The 23212-nt window shown below is 35.6% G+C and overlaps 2 protein-coding genes and 1 long non-coding RNA gene across 6 annotated transcripts in view; 2 read left to right on the top strand and 1 right to left on the bottom strand.

Annotated features, from left to right (window-relative positions):
* Window positions 1–23212, bottom strand: part of MON2 (MON2 homolog, regulator of endosome-to-Golgi trafficking) — a 131433-nt gene that overhangs the window by 98496 nt on the left and 9725 nt on the right. For 3 of the 4 annotated variants that reach the window (XM_023225102.1, XM_023225103.1, XM_023225104.1), the window contains exons 2-5: window positions 16106–16169; window positions 6409–6536; window positions 5307–5438; window positions 1924–2053 (exon numbers count right to left, since the gene is read on the bottom strand). In XM_023225102.1, coding sequence (XP_023080870.1) covers window positions 1924–2053; window positions 5307–5438; window positions 6409–6536; window positions 16106–16169 — 454 coding nt within the window. Of the gene's footprint in view, window positions 1–1923; window positions 2054–5306; window positions 5439–6408; window positions 6537–10265; window positions 10347–16105; window positions 16170–23212 lie in introns of all 4 variants that reach the window. The other variant, XM_031936343.1, reaches the window with a different exon arrangement.
* LOC111551242 (histone H3.3-like) lies at window positions 742–1317 on the top strand. The gene has a single exon (XM_023225117.3). It carries the CDS (start codon window positions 837–839, stop codon window positions 1245–1247), a length of 411 nt encoding a protein of 136 aa, XP_023080885.2. The 5' UTR covers window positions 742–836; the 3' UTR covers window positions 1248–1317.
* LOC111551247 lies at window positions 15409–17937 on the top strand. Its single transcript, XR_002734302.2, has 2 exons — window positions 15409–15574; window positions 17278–17937. It is a non-coding gene; the product is annotated as an uncharacterized LOC111551247 (long non-coding RNA).

Below are 23212 nucleotides of genomic sequence, written 5' to 3'. Positions count from 1 at the left end.
TTATTATTATTATTTTTGAGATGGAGTCTTGCTCTGTTGTCCAGGCTGGAGTGCAGTGGTGCAATCACAGCTCACTGCAACCCTGCCTCCCAGGTTCAAGTGAGTCTCCTGCCTCAGCCTCTGGAGTAGCTGGGATTACAGGTGCACTCCACCACACCCAGCTGATTTTTTGTATTTTAGTATAGACGAAGTTTTACCGTGTTGCCCAGGCTGGTCTCAAACTCCTGAGCTCAGGCAATCCACCCACCTCTGCCTCCCAAAATGCTAGGATTACAGGCATGAGCCACTGCACCCGGCCAAAAATTAATTTTTATATTATTTAAATGTTCTTAACACATGTTAGCAGATACAGACAAATATTTATGAGGGAAGCCCACTCTTGGAAATTTATCCTGAAGAAATAAGTTAAAAAGATATGTAGGAAACCACCCAAAACAGTTATAAAATACTGAACAGAATGCAAGTGTCCAACAGGAGAGTAGTTCAGTTAAATTACAGAATGGCCACAAAATATAATGCAATAATTAAAATTTAAATTATAAGGATGAAGCAATAACATAAAAAATTCCTAGAATGCAATGTTTGGTTAAAACATACATATAATGCAATACTTGGTTTAAAATGTGAAATTATCATATTTAATACAAAATTATGCATATACTAGAAATAAACAAGGAAAACAAAGAGCCTATTCCTTAGGGTGATCAAATTATGAGGAATTTAATTGTGTTCGCAGCCGCCGCCGCGCCGCCGTCGCTCTCTAACGCCAGCGCCACCTTTCGCTCCCCGAGCTCCAGCGGAAGGAGAAGGGGGGTAAGTAAGGAGGTCTCTGTACCATGGCTCGTACAAAGCAGACTGCCCGCAAATCGACCGGTGGTAAAGCACCCAGGAAGCAACTGGCTACAAAAGCCGCTCGCAAGAGTGCGCCCTCTACTGGAGGGGTGAAGAAACCTCATCGCTACAGGCCTGGTACTGTGGCACTCCGTGAAATGAGACGTTATCAGAAGTCCACTGAACTTCTGATTCGCAGACTTCCCTTCCAGCGTCTGGTGCGAGAAATTGCTCAGGACTTTAAAACAGATATGCGCTTCCAGAGCGCAGCTATCGGTGCTTTGCAGGAGGCAAGTGAGGCCTATCTGGTTGGCCTTTTTGAAGACACCAACCTGTGTGCTATCCATGCCAAACGTGTAACAATTATGCCAAAAGACATCCAGCTAGCACGCTGCATATGTGGAGAACGTGCTTAAGAATCCACTATGATGGGAAACATTTCATTCTCAAAAAAAAAAAAAAAAAAAAAAAAAAAAAATTCTCTTCTTCCTGTTATTGGTAGTTCTGAACGTTAGATATTTTTTTCCATGGGGTCAAAAGGTACCTAAGTATATGATTGCGAGTGGAAAAATAGGGGACAGAAATCAGGTATTGGCAGTTTTTCCATTTTCGTTTGTGTGTGAATTTTTAATATAAATGCAGAGGTGTAAAGCATTAATGCAAGTTAAAATGTTTCAGTGAACAAGTTTCAGCGGTTCAACTTTATAGTAATTATAAATACACCTGTTAAATTTTTCTGGACAATGCCAGCATTTGGATTTTTTTAAAACAAGTAAATTTCTTATTGACGGCAACTAAATGGTGTTTGTAGCATTTTTATCATACAGTAGATTCCATCCATTCACTATACTTTTCTAACTGAGTTGTCCTACATGCAAGTACATGTTTTTAATGTTGTCTGTCTTCTGTGCTGTTCCTGTAAGTTTGCTATTAAAATACATTAAACTATAAAAAAAAAATTGTGAGGAATTTATTTTTTAAGTTTCCATTATAGACATAATAATGTTGATCATTTCAGCAAAGGCTGAAAGTTAATAAAACTGAAATCATCCAAGAACCACCCACAAAGTAAAACAACTTCTAGTACTTCACCTCTGTGTCGTTCATCTTCAGCAACCATCCTCTCAAAAACAACAGTAACAACTTGTCGCACTGTAGCAGCAGCTGTATTATTTGTAATATTATCTTTCGTGAAGTGTAGTCGAAAACAAAGAACAATTGCCTGAAAACACAATTTTCATTTAGTGTGAAACAAGATTGAAGAGCAAGGCCATTATCTTTATTTTATCAGGTGTAACCACAAATTGAATACTTTATGTTTGGTTGTTTCAATCACCAATATGAAAAGTCCCACCATTTTATACAATAAAATATAAAAATCCTCAGATTTTGATGTAATTCAAGTTCTCAGTAAATATACAACCACAGAAGATTAGCTATGGTAATGTGAAACATACCTTTTAAAATTTGGTTCTTTTAACATCTATATAATAATGTGTTATGCTTTTATTTCCCCAGAATGACTTGCTTTGCAAATAACAAGAACTCAAAGTTTGTTGTATCACTTAAACATCTGGAGAAGCTATACCTAAGCATATAAATAAATAAAATTATGAAACTTCTAAAAGGAGTCATATTTTTCTTTTAAACCTCAAGTCTACTGAGGTGTAATTTATATACAATAAATTATAGAATCCCTTAAAATTATATAATTTGATGAGTTCTGACAAATATGTGGGCCCATGAAACTATGGCCACAATTGAGAAACGGAATATTTCCATCACCCCAAAAGTTCTCCTGGGCTCCTTTGCCACCCATCTCTTCTCCTACCCTTGGCCCCAGGCAAGAACCCATGTGCTTTATTCACTGCAGATCAGTGGGCATTTTCTATGATTTTTATATGAACAGATTAATTCCGTATGTGCTCATTTGGACCTGGCTTCATCCACTTAGAATAATATTTGTGAAATTCATCCACTTTGTTCTGTGTATCAGTAGTTTGTACCTTTTATTACCAAATAGTATTCCATGGTATGAGTACACTGTATTTTGCTTATCTATTTACCTGCTGGTGAACATTTGGGCAGCTTCCAGGTTCTGACCATTGTAAAAAAAAAAAAAAAAAAAAAAAGCTGCTATGAACATTCATATATGTAAGTCACTGTGAGGACATATGTTTTCATTTATCTTGGGTAAATATCTAGAAGTGAAATGGATGGGTCATCTGGTAAGAATAGGTTTAACTTTTTAAGAAACCGACAGTTGGCTGCGCACGGTGGCTCACACCTATAATCCCAGCACTTTGGGAGGCTGAGGTGGGCAGTTCACTTGAGGCCAGGATTTGATGACCAGCCGGGCCAACATGGTGAAACCCTGTCTCTACCGAAAATACAAAAATTAGTTGGGTGTGGTGGTGCACACCTGTAATCCCAGCTACCTGGGAGCCTGAGGCATGAGAATCCCTTGAGCCTGGGAGGTGGAAGGTTGCAGTTAGCCAAAAGCACACCACTGCACTCCAGCCTGGGCAACAAAGCAAGACTCTATCTCAAAAAAAAAAAGAAAGAAAGAAAGAAAGAAAAAGAAACCGCTACTTTCCCATAGTGGTTTTACAATTTTACATTTCTGCCAGCAGCATACATGAATTTAGAACTATCCTACATTCTCCATAATACTTGATGTGGTCTTTTTTCATTGTAACTATTCTAATGGACGCATACTATTTCCTCATGGTTTTAATTTGTGTGTCCTTAATAATAACACTAAACTTCTTTTCATGTGTTTGTCACCCATTTGAATATTTTATTTTAATGAAGTGTCTGTTGAAACCATTTGTCCACACTTAATGTGTGGGTCGTCTGTGTTATGAATGAATTTTAAGAGTTCTTTATATAGTCTAGATACAAGTCCTTTGTCAGATATTTGTATTTTCCCACATTCTGTGGCTTTCTCAAGGATTTTAGATTTTGTGCCCTAATAAATCTTTGCCTACCCCAACATCACAAAGATTTTCTCCTATTTATCCTTCCAAAAGTTTTCTAGTTTTAAAAGAAGCCATTCTTGGAGAAAAACATAACGGTAGTTTTAGAATCAATGCCTATCACCTTAATTATATTAAAAGTTTTAAAAGACACAAGCCTCTGATACTGCTACTACTCTTTAGATTTCAACATAAAGGAAAGACACAGTACATAGTTATATATGAGCCTTCATATTAACTCAATTTTATACTATTTCTTTATACTTGATTTTTATCATCCCCAATTATTGCATTTCCAAATTAACCAACATACTAAAATAAATCCTATAATCAGTTCTTATTTCTTTAGTAGATCAAATGAAAACCTTTAATAAAATTTTAAATACATGTATCAGAATAATTTGATAGCTAGAAATCAAGAGGAACTATACACAACAAAAGGATATATAAAAATATATACAATATTGTATATAGCTCATGTAAGCTTAAAAGAATAAACTATTTGCAATTAAAATCTCATTATGATCTAAGAACATCACTTGAGATAGTATACACAGCTTAATGTGACAGTATATTGTACTTCTTATAAGTCATGCAAATTATAATGAAGCTATTACTGAGAGTCTAAAAAATTCCTTAGGCAATAATTCACTTACTGCTATGTTACTCTCTACTTTCTGTTCCTTAGAAATATTTCATAATAAAAAACTTTTTAAAAAGTGAAATAAGTAATAGAATGGCTCTTATGTGTTCCACAGTGGGTGGGAGTAATGACAAAATGAGAGATAGCTATCATACATACAATCTTATCTAGTATAAATGGTGAAAGGAGATTTCTCTAGCCATTTAAGAAACATATTTGAACTGTCTGGTTTACATATCATATACATATGAAATTATGGGTAGGGAGAGCTATCACAAGGAATCTAAAACGCTCAAGGCAATATCCTTTTTTTATTTTTGAGACAGAGTCTCACTCTGTCGCCCAGGCTGGAGGGCAGTGGCGCGATCTTGGCTCACTGCAAGCTCCGCCTCCTGAGTTCACACCATTCTCCTGCCTCAGCCTCCTGAGTAGCTGCAACTACAGGAACCCACCACACCTGGCAAATTTTTTGTATTTTTAGTAGAGACAGGGTTTCACCATGTTAGCCAGGATGGTTGCGATCTCCTGACCTGGTGATCTCACAACACGTTTTTTTTTCTTAGTTCCCTCCTTCCCTATTCTTACTCTTGGGCTACTTTCTCTCTTTTTTCCATTTCCTATTAACTATTCAGCCTGTTGGCTGTACCCAAGGGACTTTGATTAAGCACCCCAACCTGATTTCAACTCTAACCTGGAAAAAATAAGGTACTAACAGTTATTAACATGCAGTGTCAATCACAATAGCTGTAGGGAAGTTGCTTTTGGTTCAAACGGCACCAAGCTTTTCTCTTTCAGCCAGCTTATTCAAATACTGTCTCAAAGCACATATGAACTCTGGCAAATAGTTTTCCTACCTTAGAAAGTGCCTCATCATGAACTACGGTATTGGTTGTTAAAAGAACGAGAACTGTTTGAAGTAACTTAAGTTCTTCAAGACTATTCTCCATTAGCTGCCAAAGCATGTTAATTATATTTCCAGCTGCAGTCTGTAAAATAGTTATTTTAATTATTGTCAACAAACAAAATACAGATGCTGATGTTCCTAAATAAGAAAAGGTATACAAACCTACCTCACCTGAAGAGGATTTCTTGATCACAATAACAAAAACCTTATCTTTAGATCTCTAGATCCAAACACATCTCTCAAGTAATTTAGGACTTACCATCAATTAATTATCTCCCTCAAAAATTGTAATATCCTATTTGAATATATACACATAGCAGCAAGCAGTTTTGTAATACCTAGTCAAAATCACAGCTCATTTCTACAACATTGATAGATTGTATTTGGACATGAATAATACGGACATACGCAAATTCGCTATGAGTCTGCTGTTTCAGATACAATACTTCATTTATAGTATGTTACAGAAAAAAAATGCAACCCATATTAACACCACATTGGCACACTCAATTAAATCTGACATTGTTTAAGATGATACATTAATGGCAAAACATGTATTACTTCTATTATAGTACTTATGGAGTACAAAATTAAGATAACACCATTAAATTTGAGACCAACATGCAGATTCATGGTTAAGAAATATTTTTTCTCATTTTTCCAACATATTGTTAGATACAAACAATACGTTTAAGTTAATGAAAAACAAATTATTACTCCATATAATCTAGGAAAGAGAGTCATGCTCTTCCCTCCTCTCTTTATAAAAGAAAAATTATATAACCAATTAAATTGAAAACTTGTTTGAGTCTCAAAATTTTCATTTATATTACTGAACTGTGACTTCTTAGATTACAAATGACTTGCAAAAATACTTATGAGTGTTTAATGAGAAGAAAATTTGGCAATATTTTTAATACAGGCATTTTCTCCAAGCACATTGCTATTCATAAAATAGTTTTATATTAAATATCAGGTATGTTTCATTCTCCTTTCATGAAAGCTCTTTATTCAACTCTTAGGTGCAGTTTAGATAAAAATCTTTATATTACCTCAGACACGACTTCATGTGACATGAGTCTCTGAATAGCAGCCAAACATAGCTGAGTGATCTTCGGTTCCTTGGTTCCACAACCCATTAAAAAAGGCTGTACAACCTCTGAGCTGTTCTCTTTCAGTGCTTCATTTAGAACACATATAAATTATTAAAATTAATCTATAATTAAGAATGCATTTTTATATAATTACAACCACTTTATGTAAAATAAACACCAAAACAAAAATCAAACAGCAAGAGTTAAAATCTCTTGGATAGACACTCCAGACTCTGTATCTAAGCTATACGCCTTAACTACTGCTTTCCCATGCTTTTCTCCTAACACTGTCCTTTGGTTCTCCTCCATCTTCTGCTACAAACTCTATTTGGACATGGATTTTCAAAACTTCTTTCCCACCTCAAAAAAGCATTCTATTTCTTCATATACTGCAGGAGGGAAAACATAAATAAGAATTCCCACCCTAAAATAGAATCATTAAAAATAGTACATACATCATCCACACAATACTTGTAAGTGAATATTTAGAAATTTCCTAGCATTTTATTATATGCCTTGAATTTAAACACCCCAATTTCTTCAAGAAATAAACACATTTCATTAAAAACAATAACATTACTCCTCTTATTACTGAAACAGCACTTTAAATTAATTGGGTGCACATGCTATAATTCCAAACCTTAATTTAACTTCTACCAAGAGCCAGCTCACTCAGAAGTTTTTAAGTGGCAATAAAAATGTAAGAGGTTAGAAAATGTACAAACTGAATTATACATAATTAAATTTACAAATGAAATTAAATCTACACACATTTACTGAAAGGCTACACAAAGATGGATAAAACAGGTTTGTCATCCTTACAGAATTTGAATAAATTACACGGAATTCCAAGTCAAGAGAACATTAAACTTATAAGCGATTCTTTGTGTGTGTGTGTGTGTGTGTGTGTGTGTGTGTGTGCGCGCGCGCGTGGGTGTTTCTGTTTTTATTTTCTTTTTCATTTGAGACGCAGTCTTGTTCTGTCCCCAGGCTGGAGTGCACTGGCGTGATCTCGGCTCACTGCAAGCTCCGCCTCCAGGATTCACGCCATTCTCCTGCCTCAGCCTCCCGAGTAGCTGGGACTACAGGCACCCGCCACCACGCCCAGCTAATTTTTTTTGTATTTTTAGTAGAGATGGGGTTTCATCATGTTAGCCAGGATGGTAGCGATCTCCTGACTTCGTGATCCACCCTCCTCAGCTTCCCAAAGTGCTGGGATTACAGACGTGAGCCACCCTACCCAGCCGCAATTATTTGTTATTAAAAGAACTAACTCTATCAGTTATTTTTTGAGGCAAGACATGCAATAAAGATAGATAAATCTAAGTTTTAAAATGTTTTCCAGAATCACCATTAAAAATGTAAAACCAGTGTTAACATTATCATTTAAATCCTCACCTTCTTCTTCCAAAGCTCTCTTTATGGTATGGTAAATTAAGACTACAACTTCCTACAGGCTGCTCTGCAAAGTCCCTCAGTATGCCAGCATAAATTACTGATTTAGCACAGCTAAAGATGGCAAATATAACTGGCAAAGAACAGTGTTCCCAAAAGGGCTCCCTGTCCTTATTCCGTTGCTTTCTTGTACACAAAGGTTTTGATTCAAACCTAGAGACAAATTTTCCATAACGATAAGAATGATTAAAAGATGACCATAAAGCTCCTCTTAAAGCTTCCATAAAATGAATAAATATCCTACCAGATTTAATCCTGCCAGAACCACTGAAGTATGAGGCAACCCCTATCTCTGCTGAACACTCCTTATTAAATGTTACTCAGGCAAATTAAAAGCTCTTAATAGTAACCAAGTTACATTTATAATTTTTATGTGTTAATATGTTGCTCATTTCAGCATCACAATAATCTTAAGAGAGTTTAGAGGGCCTGATGTGGCCCTACTGATACAGTAAGTAGGTAGTAAAGCCAGAATTTGAAAATACCGTGTGTCTTCTAACTCCTGGTTCACTATTCTTCCTACAATATTATGCTGCCATTCCTTATGGTACATAGGAATGGTACACCCTGACAATAATGGAAGTTAAAAGAGGACCCAGTGATTTGTACTTTAAAGTTGTCTGCCTGAAGTCTTCAGACAAATAAAGGAAAATGAACTTGTTTTCATAAAAAACAAAAAAGAAGATATACTTTCATAGGGTCTATCTAAGATGCCAATGATTTTAAGACATACCCATAATATCACCACAAAAAAAAATCAGTGCCAATTAAACTATGACACAATGCTTTCTTTTTTTTTTGTCTGAGTAACATAACAAGACCCTGTCTCTTTTTTTTTTTTTTTTGAGACGGAGTCTTGCTCTGTCACCCAGGCTGTAGTGCAGTGGCCGGATCTCAGCTCACTGCAAGCTCCGCCTCCCGGGTTCACGCCATTCTCCTGCCTCAGCCTCCCGAGTAGCTGGGACTACAGGCACCCGCCACCTCGCCCGGCTAGTTTTTTGTATTTTTTAGTAGAGACGGGGTTTCACGGTGTTAGCCAGGATGGTCTTGATCTCCTGACCTCGTGATCCACCCGTCTCGGCCTCCCAAAGTGCTGGGATTACAGGCTTGAGCCACCGCGCCCGGCCGACACAATGCTTTCTAATCACTTAGAATTCTTCATAATTTCATCCTCTGGGCCATCAACAGCACTAGGAATGAACACCTTATTTCTTGAAAGAGTACTTCACTATTGTCTCTGAGATTTTCTTCTAAGTCGATGGCACCTATTCTCCACGTTTTGATGCTGGTGCTTTTTTGATCTTACCATAAGATGTTAACAGAAAGTTTTCAATAACCAGGGTGACATTTTAAATAGCAATTCAATTCAACATATGTGGTATCAACAATGCATGCAACTCAACTGATGTGATAATAACATGAAGAACCATGAACAAGTTCATGCACATATTGAAAAAGATAACTACAACATCACCTGGCTCACAATGATTCTAAGATGCCAACAACTGCAAGATGCATACCAATCAGGGGATGTTAAAAGGTGAAAAAACTGTGCATATTAAAATCAACAAAATAAGGTGAGTCATGGTGAAATGCTGTGTACATGTTGGCTACAATCAGGTCTATCAAGCTGAGATAAACTTAAAGTAGTAATAAAAATTAATTTTTAAATTTATTTTAATGAAATGCAAAGGAATCAAACATCTATTTCTCATGTTTTCCCTCCCAGTTTATATGAGAATAATAAAAAAGGAAATTTCTATGTTATCTAGAATAAATGATCAACAAAACAATAAAATCTATTTATTCTAAGTCTTCTGAAGTATACTTTGAAAAACAAAAACATATCCACTGTATTGAGATCATAATTCAGTAAGAGAAAAATCATAAGGAAAAAAGTTATTGCTTTTCCTTTTCTTCTGTAAAAAGTAGTAATAGTCCAAAGAAGTATAAATTATTCTTGTTCTTCCAACTGAGAGATATCCACTATCCACTCTCCACAATAACTTTAATAATATGTTTGTTAATGATAGCTTTACATAAATACCTTCCTACAGACTGAGATTTTAGAAATCACACTGAGGAAAAGGCTGTACAGCAATATAAAGAAGACATTTTACTTTAGCCATTTTGAATGTCATTCCAGAAAAAAAAAAAAGCTGATTCTTTTTGATCAAAGTTATTTGTTTCTATTTTCATTAAAACATAAAAATAGGTTATGGAAAGGGATAAAAGAAAAAGTTTATTTTCCACCTAAGTCCCTCAATAAGTATAACTCTTTGTGTTGTAACACTGTGTTGGATAAATATTGTATTTCCAAATTATATAACTGTGAGATCAAATGATGTACTTTCACACACCTGAAAAAGGTCCACCAGGTCCCCATATCCTAGGGGTTTCCTTGCTCTGAGCATTTTCACTGCATAATTGCAGTTCTTATCCTGGAAAAAAAGAATTAAACTAGGATACCCCACTATGAATCATATTAACAGGGGTTAATAAAAGTTTTATTGTGAAAAAATTTTAACAGCCATTAAAGAATAAACTTCGATTCTTACGAAAGAAAATGTGACTTAGACATTATTTTGATACTCAAAATGCTTAAATCTAGCTCTGGGGAAGACTGATATTCCTAACAACATTAAAAAATATTTTAGGGGGTTCAAAAGGTCTGAAAATATATTTAAATGATTCGAGAATTACTACAAATAAAAGTCTAGGCAGTTTCACATTAAAAGCACATTACAGGAAAAGGAAGGGCTGTTTAACAAATGATGTTGGCTCAATTGGTTAGTAATTTTGCAAAAGAAAAAATCTAAATCCTCCCATTACCCTACATATTACTAAGAAAAATCAAACCATAAAATAAAAATGACTACCAACTATGTAGAAGGAGAAGGTCATCCTAAGTGTAAAGCTACAAAAGAAATCAGAAAAATTGGTTAGGTTATATAAAACTGAAAAGCATCTAGATAAAAAAATTAAAAGGTAAATGGTCTAGAAAAAAACATGATGTCAACATAATGGGAGGTTAATATTTTTCCTGTATCAAAAGCTCAAGCAATTTGATAAGGAAAACACAAAAGTTCAAAGAAATGAATGTAAAATTTTAAAAAAGAATAATTTAATACAGAGAAAATGATCAACATCTAGTGGAAGTGAGAATTCATTTGTCTATTTAATCACCAAAAGACTTTTAAAAATAATAATCCTGGCAAGGAGGTTATAAAAATATGCTCACTTATTGTTGGTAAAAGTATAAACTTTCATCTTTTTGGAAAGCAGTGTGGTAACATATTCTAAGAATTTTAAACATATTCATACCCTTTAACCTTATAATCCCACTACTAGAAATTTATTAAGAAATAATTCTAAATACTGAAACATGCCTAGCATAAGGAAATCGTTAAACTACAATCCACTTGCTGAAATAGCATACAGCAATTTTATTAAATTTCTTTTTATTATACTTTTAAGTTCTGGGATACATGTGCAGAACGTGCAGGTTTGTTACATAGGTATACATATGCCATGGTAGTTTGCTGCACCCATCAACCCATCATCTACATTAGGTATTTCTCTTAATGCTATCCCCCCCATCATACAGCAATTTAAAACATTTAAAAAGACTGGCATCAAATAAAAATATTTATAATGAAAATACAAAAGATATAAGAATGTAAATTTTAAAAATTAAAAGGAATAAACAAAAGCACACTGTACTGCAGATAAACTATGTAATCTCCCTGGCTCAACAGGTCAATTTCTGAAAATGGCATTATTTACAGCCCCCCATGTCTTCTAGCCTGGATTTTAGAAATAGCTTCTCAAAAGATCTCTGCCTAAATGATGATACACTGAAATATACTCTCCACACTGCTATCCTAATTTACTTAAAATATGAATATGAACGTGTCACTTCCCTGACTCAAACTCTTTTCATCATGCTGCTCAGGATATCACATAATAGCCCTTATGAAATTCCTGACAGCCATTCCCCTCCTTCATACTTAACAGTCAGGCAACACCTCAATAGTGTATCCAAATACACCAAGTTGTATACACAAACCTCATGTATTTAAGAAGTCCCCTTTACTTTATACTTTTATATTTTATTTGCCTGACTAAGTCTTCCTCAGGCTTCCAGACTCAGCTTCGGATTCCCAAGCTGGGTTAGGTGCCTTCCCTATGTCCCCGTAACAACCCTCTCTATACTTCCATCTTGGCATTAACCACATAGTATTAAAAGCCTATGCTGAGGGTCAGTCTCCTTCATTTTTCTGTTATCTGGTTGACATGAACTTAAGATGATAAAACTCACGTACTCAAATCATGTAAAATTAAAGAGACATAGAAAAACATAGACTACATTTAAAGAGGGCTTACTATTTCCCATGTAGGATGCTAAATACTGGCAACATAAGTCAGAATAAGATGTTGACTCTGACCTTAGGGAGTATGTCATCTAGAAGAAAAAGTTTCTAGAAAAGGTCTTCAAAAGCCAAATGAAGGAGAAGGTAGGCTAAACAGAAAGAAGGGCACAAACATTTCTTTGAAGTGTATTTCTTGTATTTCCATATAGACTGGAGGTGAATTTCATTACTCATCTTCATATCTCCTCTAATGATTCTTACATAATTATTTACTTATTAGGAATATGTTACATGACATATTCTATAGATGTTTGTAAAATATCACAAGCACATTTATTAAGAAAAGATATTAAATATATTATATTAAATATATAAATATAAATGTATTAAATTTTAAAAGCAAATAAATTACCTTTTAAAATCAGAAAAAAATTCCAAAGTATATTTACTCATTGCTACTTAAAGACCTTTTAGCTATGAGCTCTTTAAAAAGAAGATGAGGGAACAACATGTGAAAAAAGAAAAAAAGTCACACCAACTGATTATTTATGTAAAAATTCTTTATATATACTGACAGCAGCTGAAAGCAGCCACAGGTAGATGTAACCACTATGGTTTGGGGTAGGGGCTAAATATACAATGTTAAAAGATACCACAACTTCATTGATTTCCTTGTTACAAATATTTATTTAAAAAGCAGATTATGTAATTTTTGTATAACAAATAATTTCTGAATTTTTAGTATACTATAAGCTAGGATAATAAACACAATTTGTAATATATAATATTCATATAATATTAAATGTAAGATTAAGGCATTTGGCCTTGTAAATGAAAACTTTATGTTGCTATCTCTCATTTTCAAAATTTTATCTTTAAAGAAAATGGAAATTTTGAGATAATGATCTGTACATCTGAATCAATGCTGACATTACCTGGCATAGCATTCCCACTTATGTCAGCATTCATGACAGCAGTGAAAACAAAGAAAAATAAATATTAAAGGAGGATGCTTAAAAGAAGGGGAGATGTAAAGCAAAGACTTATTCTGAAATATAAATAATATTCCCTTGGAAAATAAATCTAAGAAAACTAAAGTTGACTAGCAATCTATGCCAAGTATCATTAATTAAACTACTTGATCCAAATGAAAAGTTATCATTCTTACAACAAATCTTTATATATTCTGAATATGCAGAGACATATGAGATTTCAATATCCAATCTCATTTGAGACTCAATTGTTTGGTATTTTTGACATACATTAAAGCACAAAAGTTGTATAGTTTCCTATAGTCTCAAGTACCATAAAGAAGTAAATACTTCTCAGGAAATTTTAAAAAGTTAACTAAAATTTTTTCTCAGTATTAACTGTAGTCTTAATTATATAGTTTAGAAACTATATACTGACTAATTTAAACTCTGTTTTGAAGAGCCTCTGATTTTCAGGATGACAGTGTTCTATAAATCTATAACTTTTAGGTATTAATTATTTTAAATACTTCATAAAAAATACTAGGATAAAGTTTAAGTGCGAATATACCTCCTCAAGTATATAGCTCTGGATACTATGAAGATCAAAGCATGACTATTAATTGTATTGGCATACAGATCTGTTCTAACTTGATTTGAATAACGCTAATTGAATTAAAATAAAATTAAAAGCCTGCCTATATATTTAAATCATACCAACTAAGTCAAAATTTTTCTTACTCATCTTAAGAGTAATTAATTAGACATTTTACGTGGGACAGAATGCTGGAATAACAGTGATCCTCTGAGGAAATCAGTCATTTTTTTTAAAAAAAGTCTTTCACAAACTATAAAACCAATGAAAATTTGTATTATTGGAGAATAATTAAGGACTTACCACGGTATCAACAATGATATTAGCAACAGTAAATATTTCAAATATTTACAGTGATATTCGAATATGATTGGCCTACGGTAAGTCTCCAACATAAAAATATCCAGGTCATCATTTATCTTTAAACATCAATTTCCCCACAGTCGCTAATCTGCCTAACTGCCTACGTCTCCCATTAAAACCCACATGCTGGCTGGGCGCAGTGGCTCATGCCTGTAATCCCAACACTTTGAGAGGCCGAGGCGGGAAGACCATGAGGTCAGGAGTTTGAGACCAGCCTGGTCAACATGATGAAACCCTGTCTCTACTAAAAATACAAAAATTAGCCAGGTGTGGTGGTGGGCACCTGAAATCTCAGCTACTCGGGAGGCTGAGGCAGGAGAACTGCTTGAACCCAGAAGGCAGAGGTTGCAGTAAGTTGAGATCACACCATTGCACTCCAGCAGGGGCGACAAGATCAAAACTGAGGAAAAGTCTCAGGAAAAACAAACAGAAAAACAAACAAAAAAAACCCACTTGCCAACCTTCCTAACCCAGCGATGTGCACCTCTGCCTTTACCCACCACTTTCACTATACCCCTCCTCAAAATGCACACAGAGCATTATTCACTTCTGTGCATAATGTTATAAAACTATTTGGTGTTTTGATAGACTGTTCAAAATCAGGGAAAAAGCTGTGGGAAACAGATGTAATTGAGGAGAGCTTACCCTAAGGGGAAATTTCCAGCAAAGCTGGATGGCCTAAGTGAAATCCACTCTTGCCCCCTGATCCTTAATCTGCCCCCAAAAATCCTTTCATTTCATAACACTCTGAAATCCCACCAGTTACAGACTTACTGGTATCCCTTTTTAAAAATGTAAAATATATGAAAGTTAAAGAGATTATTTACTATTGGGACTTTGTATAAATTAATTTAATAGGACTACTTTCCTCATAGATTAGCTGAGATCAACAGCAGTACTGGAACTGGAAATGCAGATTAAAGGATCACTGAAGCAAGCACTGGTTACGTATGGAATACTTGGGAGTAACTAGCTAACGTGAAAACCTGGTGATACCATGGTAGCATACTGTAGCAGGAAGACCATGGGCTCCTGAACACTCCTGGATTTTAATCTGGTTCCACCACTTTTCCGGTGACCTTGGGCAAGTAACTTAACCTCTTCACATCTCAATTTGCTCTACTATCAAATAAGATAATATTTCCCCACAAGGTTGTTATGTAAGATAGAATAACACAAGTGCCTTGCATATAACAGACTCAAAAAAAACCACAGAAAAAGTCAGTTTACCTCTTTTCCGTGTTCATTACTGAGGCAAGAACAAAAGGCACCAAGGAAGAGAAAGGAGTGGACTGGGTAGAAAAGAAGGATGCCAAAGAGAAACTCCTGAAAATTCCTCCTTGAAAACCGGGTTCAATCAAGAGAATGTAAGAAAATAGTTTTGTTTTCTTTTCTCTACTTCACTCTCATTCTTTTTTCATGATCATATTGCCTTAGTCCCAAGACTCAAAATTCATATGGTAAAGTAAATACAGACGACTACGTTATGAATTGTTTGTATTATATTAAAGAGAAAGTAGATCATAGAAGGTGGACTGAGAACCAATCTTTCATTCAATTCAATGGAACAAATATTACTGAATGCTTTTTATGGTGTGTCTCAGGTGATTAGCAAGAAGTGGAGGAGAATGCAAAGATGAGTAAGAAAAAAATTTCTTGCCTTTAAGGAGTTAGTAGTGTTAAGGTTTCTGATTTCAGAGAATTTTATACCATTCATCTCTGGGAAACACAATCAGTTCATAAGTTATGGACTTTTGCCCATTCTGTATCATTATGAATAGCATATGTTAGGTCATAAGGAAGAGATATTACAGAAAACTGATGGCTTTTACAATAAAGATTCTACTTTTACTATTAGTCAAATTTTTGTTTATTATTAAATTAATACATAAAATTACCTGCCAAAATTTCGGTGTTTCGTGCAGCAATTGTTTTAACTTTTATTATTCCTGATTCAGCAGCCTGCAAGAATAAAAATAATTAGAACACAAAATTTACTGCCAAAATGAATTATCTATGGAAAATAAGTCATACGTGATAGACAAAATTACAAGCACAGTCAGTCACTACCACCTTTTTAATTTTCAAACCATCAGATACTAAGCCCAGTAGTGACATATATGTTAAATGTAATAAAATATGATTAATTTGATTATTCACAAGCAAACTCTGCATGCACTACAACATGTTGCCTTCTTCTGCCTTAAGGCATTATCTGGAATACCTCAATCCCCTGCAAAGTTAAATTTTCCAAGAATAAAAATAACAAAAACAAAATCTACTGAAAATAATTAGGCTCCTTTTCCCCATTTCAAGCCTCCTCTCCCTCCACCACACACAAAAAAATTATAAAACACTGCAAAATCAAGTAAAACTACTGTGTTGGATTTATTTATTTATTTATTTTTGACAGAGTTTTTTGCTCTTATTGCCCAGGCTGGAGTCCAATGGCACGATCTTGGCTCACCACAACCTCTTCCTCCCTGGTTCAAACCATTCCCCTGCCTCAGCCTCCCAAGTAGCTGGGATTACAGGCACCCACCACCATGCCTAGCTCATTTCTATATTTTTATTAGAGACGGGGTTTCACCATGTTGGCCAGGCTGGTCTTGAACTCCTGACCTCAAGTGATCCACCCATCTCAGCCTCCCAAAGTGTTGGGATTACAGGTGTGGGCCACCGTGCCCAGACCTGTGTTGGATTTTAAAAGCTACTTTGTTTTCTTTTTTGAGAATGGATAACCAAACACTTCATTAACCATAGTATGTTTAGCGGGCAGTACTAGCAAGTCACCTAGTATTTTACAGAATGCCACAGAACTGCACTGTCCAATTTGGTAGCCATTTGGCTACATGTGGCTATTAAGCACTTGATATGTGACCAGTCTGAATTGAGCTATGCTCTAAGTGTAAAATATATACTAGGTTTTGAAGACTTAGTATTGAAAGAATATAACCTATCCCCTAAATATTTATACTGACTACATGTTGAAATAATATTTCAAATTATTAAGTTAAATTATTATTAAAATCAAATGTGTTTCTTTTTACTTGTTTTCCCCTTTTTTTAGAGACAGGGTCTTACTGTACTGCCCAGCCTGGAGTGCAATGCCACAATCATGGTTTATGGCAGTCTCGAACTACTGGGCTCAAGTGATCCTTGAGACCGTCTTCCAAGTAGCTGGTACTATAGGTACATGCTAATTTTTTAGTTTTTTTGTAAATTTGCTATATTGCCCAGGCTAGTCTTGAACTCCTGGCCTCAACTGATCCTCCCACCTCAGCCTCCCAAAGTGCTAGGATTACAAGCATGAGCCATTGCACTTGGCTTCTTCTTACTTTTTAATGCAGTTAAAAATTACATATATGTATTACATCTGTAGCCCACATTATAATTCCATTGAAGAGTGCTGAGACATAATATTGACATACTATTTCCATCAAAGAAACTCAGAACATTTTTATTATTTAGAAACATGCTATTTTATACATACACTGTTATCTATACCTCCAAAGATAGTAAGTACGTACTCATAAGAAGCTATATGTACAAGTTTTCTTATTAATTTGCTTGCTACTTAGTCATTTATTTTATCTCTTACTGCTTGCTAAGGGACAAGTGGTAGCAGTCTCTAAAGGTTTAAAAATAATTATGTAAAAACACCAGTATGCTCTGGCCTGTTAGTCTGACAAACAACGAACTGATGTCTAAAATAAAGAACACATTGTAAGATGTACCATGTGTAGTAGACTTCTGTCATTTTGTTGGCTCCAAGCATATCAAGCCCTTGCTTGTGTTTGAAGAATTCCTAACTTCATAAATTTTGGTGCAAAACAGAGCCTATTTTCCACTATTAAAAATGAAAATGTAGATGGTTTTCCACATGCCCTGCTGGCAGCCTATGCTTACCCATAGAGATGTGCCCACCAGCAATTTTGAATGTGGAGCCTAGTAACAAAGAACAGAGACAATAAAGAATTCTTTCTGAAGACAGCAATAGTGAAAGCAGTATCTAGTTTCTAGTAGTGGACTGGAGTGACCAGCACACCCAGAAGTGCAATCAGCAGCATCCAGTCATTATTCAGCAGACACAGACGTAATGGTCGTGTTGGCATGAGTTTTGCCATGGTGCTAGTTGTTTAGCCTCCCCTTTGTTCTTGTACTTTTTCTAGGTTCAAGCCTTCTACCAACTCTGTAAACTACTCAATATCCTATCAGTAAAGTTTATTTCTGCTTAAATCAGCCAGAGTCAGCTTTCATTGCTTACAACTAAGAAGCCTAATGGATACACTAGGACTTATTTCTAAAATTTTAGAAAACGAAAAGGTCCCAAATTAAATTAATACATCTGCCAGAAGAAAAACACAGTCAAAAGGAATTACTTCAGGGAAAGATTATTGGTTTTCTGATTATTTGGGCAGTGTGTATTAGAAACACCGGAAGCTTTTAAATAAGTCCTGATGCCCCGATTGCAACCCAGTTAAACCAGAATGACTGCTGGTGGGAGCCAGCCATCAGTATTTTAAAAAATCTTCATGTGATTCCAATATACAGTAAAATTTAAGAGACTACAGCAATAATACAAGCAAGAGATAATGATGGATTGGCCCAAGATTGTTAGAGAGATGGTAAGAAGTGGTGAGATTCTTGATATACCTTGAAGATGTACAAACCACAGCAAATTTACTACTGTAAAAATTATAGAACACTGAAATTATTATGTGCATTCTGTAACATTCACACACCCCATCTCAAATTATCTTGGATCAATTTCTTACTGAGGCAGTGGAAATTAATCTGTGGTCACTGAAATTTCTTCCACCATCATTTTCAAATTTAACCTCTCCCCTTTCTCACTAAGGCCCCATACACCTTGCATAGGTCCAAAGTCAATATGTGGTTTTGCTTCGGTGCAAACAGAGATTGACTAAATTGAACCATCATAAATATGAATGTAATTTATTCAGCCTTTCTGAATTCTAGTCAGTCAAACCTTAATGGTTTCCAAAATCCATCCTGTACCATGCTAGATGATAGATGTCAGTAAATGATTTCAAATTCGCCAGACATTGTCCTGATTTCCTGAGATGAATAAGAGTTGAACCATGAATGTGTGCACATGTCTAACAAATATCTTTATGCAAACACACAATAAGGAGAAGGAAAAGGAAGTTTGTTTTTCATTTTGAGACCAGGTCTTACTCTGTCACCCAGGCTGGAGTGGCAATGGCGTGATCACAGATCACTGCAGCATGGACCTCTAGGCTCAAGCAGTGCATCCACATCAGCCTCCTGAGTAGCTTGGGACCACAGGCGCACACCACCACATCTGGCTAATTTTTTTGTTTTTTTTTTTTTGTAGAGACAGGGTCTCCCTGTGTTGCCTAGGCTGGTCTCAAACTCCTGGGTTCAAGCGATCCTCCTGTCTCAGCTTCCCAAAGTGCTGAGATTATAGGGGTGAGCCACCACGCCTGGCCAAGTATTTTTTAAGTAGTTCCAAAATGGTATCTTAAAAGATATGTAACCAGTATTTTCATTCTTAAATTCAAGGAATTGCCAAAAGGACTGTTTGTTGCCTTAGATATAATTAGACATATCTCATAGCTCCTCATTTTTAACATCCAAGTTTCTACTGTCAAAATACTCTGGAATTGTATCATCTTATTCTCATAGGCACCCTGTGTTGATGGAAAATTTCACTATTAACGATTATTGACACACTTGTATATCACTTAGGTATAAAATAAGACTAGCCTACATCTTTAAAGGTATTCTGTATGAACAGAGGTCTTCACAATCAGATTTCCTTCCATGTGTCAAGGACTGTAGGTGTGAAAAAAAACTGTTAGCTTCTTGCTTTAAAAATATTCCCTATTCTGATCAGATACCATGTATATCTGTAGGGAACCTAATCAATTGTAAACATCATTTTGTTTTTTTTCCCCCTTAATTGATACTTACGCAAAAAAAAAGAAAAAAAAAAGGAAGAAAAGAAGATGAAAAAGTTCTAGAGACTTGAATAGAAATGACATAGGTTAAGGTGAGTAATCTAATCTATTGCTGAGGACAATCTATGAGTTGGAAAGAATGCCAAAGCCTTAAATACACTGCAGCATTTAATATTTTACCTTGAAATTAATCTTCTCAGGAAACATTTTCTTCTTTTCTCAAAACCCTTTGCTGACTGCTTTTCTAAGACCACCTAGAGTATTCTTGACCTCATTTCTCACTCAGTAAACTCTTCCTGTGTAATACTATACAACCAGCCCTGCGTATCTACTGGTTCTGCATCTGTAGACTCAACCAACTGCAGATCAAAAATATTCCAGGGTGGGGGGACATACACACACACACACACATTTTAAAATACAGTATAACAACTATTTACATAGCATTTACACTATATTAGGTATTATCTAGAAATGACTGAAATTATATGGGAAGATATGCACAGGTTATGTGCAAATATTACAACATTTCATATCAGGGACTTGAATATCCTCAGATTTTGGTATTTCCTGGAGTTCTTGGAACCAATTCCCTGCAGATATCAAAGGATGGCTGTAATTTCATGGTTTCATTTACTTTCTAACTGCTGAAGACTTCTAAATTATATTCCTGTTCCTGATCTGTCTCCTATACTACAGAAATTATTAACCTAAATGTTTAAAAGGCACCTTAAATTCAACATTTTGAAAACAGATGTTATCATTTCCTTCTACCCCCAAACTCCTACCTCAGCCAGAAAAACCTATTACTTCTTTCTACAATTTCTACTTTTCTGACCAGCAGCATCATCTATCCAGTCACTGACCAGATACCCGGGATTTTTCTCTCAACTCACAAGTCTGATCAGTCACGAAGTCTTTTTGGTTAATGTATCTTGTACCTTTTTCTCAAATCTCACTCCCACACTTTAATTCAAACATTCATTATCAACCTAAATGAAGAAATGTCTCTACCTACAATCTCATCCTCCATCCATCCACTGTCTCAATCTTCAGTGATTCCCTAGTGCCCACTCGTACTAGTGTTTCTCAAAATTTAGTACAGTAGTGTAAGGACATCTTTTAAAAGGAAAAAACAAACTATGGACCTACCCAGTCACTGACAAATTTACATGTACATATAAATACAATCAGGAATATACTGTTTATAGCTCTTACGTTATAATGCCAACAAATTCACAAATGAAATACAAACCCAAATTAGTACTCATTTAATGTGACAAATAATGCTTTGCTGAAATTAAACCACTAGTAACAACAAGATGATAGCTGTAGACTTATGGTGCAGGTCCTTCTTATTTTGTCACCCTCCTAGTGTCATAAGCAGTGACGGAAATCTTTTCTTCCATCACTTTCTTCTATGGTAACTAGTGAAAAGCCTTTCTATCTTTAGTACTGTCTATGGCTTATACCTGTAATGCTTTATCTTATTCATCTCATTATGCCTGTTTCTTCACACTATCTAAAAGAATAATAAAGATAAGAAATATATCTCATTCATATCTCTGTATTATTAATGTCTATGCCAGTGCCTTTCATCCAGTAGTTATATAATAAATGTTCCTAAGGGAAGAAATGGAAAGTTCTAAATGTACCAAAAAAAAACTTGTTGGTATTTTATACACACACACACACACACACAAATTATATCTACAAGTGCCAATTCTAACTCACTTAAAAAGGGGAGGGAGAGGAATGGACTTTACTGTCTCAAATTGAAACATCCAGAGGAAGTCTGATCCGGAGATTTACAATGTCATCAGGGTTGCAGTTTCACTTATCTGCCATTCTCTTCGTTCTGCCCTGTTCCATGAGTAGGTTCATCCTCAGGCTGCATCCAATCTTGGCAACAATGGCTGCAGCCATTCCACACCTCAAATTTCAAATGACACCATTTTGAAGGAGAGAAAGGGTCTCTTTCAGTAGCTCTAGAGAAAGAAAGAGAAGGCTTTTCTTTCCCAGAAGCACTCATTAACATTATGTAATTTGCGCAGGAATGGAGGTGAGGTGGGGAGCAGTTAGGAGGATTTAAAGTAGACTAATCTAGGCCAGAAGTGGTGGCTCACGCCTGTAATCCCAGCACTTTGGTAGGTCAAGGCGAGAGGATCGCTTGAGCCTCACAGCTCATGACCAGCCTGGGCAACATAGGGAGATCCTGTCTCTACAAAAAAAAAAAAAAAAAATTAGGCAAATGTGCTGGTGTGAGTCAGTAGTACCAGCTACCCAAGAGGCTGAGGTGGGAGCTCAGGAGGTCGAGGCTACAGCGAATTGTGATTGCACTGCCACACTTTGGCCTGGGCGACAGAGAAAGACCCTGTCTCAAAATAAATAAATAAAAATAAAGTAGATTAAGTTAATCATGGTACCCTGGAGTTAGGAATGAGAATCCAAAGGGTTGAAAATGAGAGACGAACACAGCCTACCACTGAAAGAAGCAAAAGGGAATGGATGGTAGCAAAGGAATTAACACATGTCCACCATCAAAACTATGTACAGATTTACACACACAAAAAAAGTTATTTAAAAGGTTACTTTTTTTCACAAAAGTTACTGTTCTGCTTGTTTTTGTTCTTGAGACAGGGCATCACTCTGTCAACAGTAGTGTAAGGACATCCTTTAAAAGGAAAAAACAAACTATGAATCTACCCAGTACAGTGACGCCTTCGTAACTCACTGCAGCATTGAATTCCTGGGCTCAACCAATCCTCCTGCCCCAGCCTCCCAAATGGCCGGGACAATAGGCTATATTAAGGCAAATTTACCAAAGGTCCAAATTATTTATCCACAGGACACAGCATGAAACAAGAGCTAAAGAAGAAATGTGAGGCTGGGCATGGTGGCTCATGCCTGTAATCCCAACACTTTGGGAGGCCAAGGCGGGTAGATCATTTGAGGTCGGGCATTCAAGACCAGCCTGGTCAATGTGGTGAAACCTCATCTCTACTAAAAATACAAAAAGTAGCCGGGCAGTAGAGGTGTGCACCTGTAATACCAGCT

Source organism: Piliocolobus tephrosceles, chromosome 10 (assembly GCF_002776525.5).
Source record: "Piliocolobus tephrosceles isolate RC106 chromosome 10, ASM277652v3, whole genome shotgun sequence".
NCBI classification, from domain to species: Eukaryota; Metazoa; Chordata; class Mammalia; order Primates; family Cercopithecidae; genus Piliocolobus; species Piliocolobus tephrosceles.
This window is presented reverse-complemented; position numbering and strand designations above follow the sequence as displayed.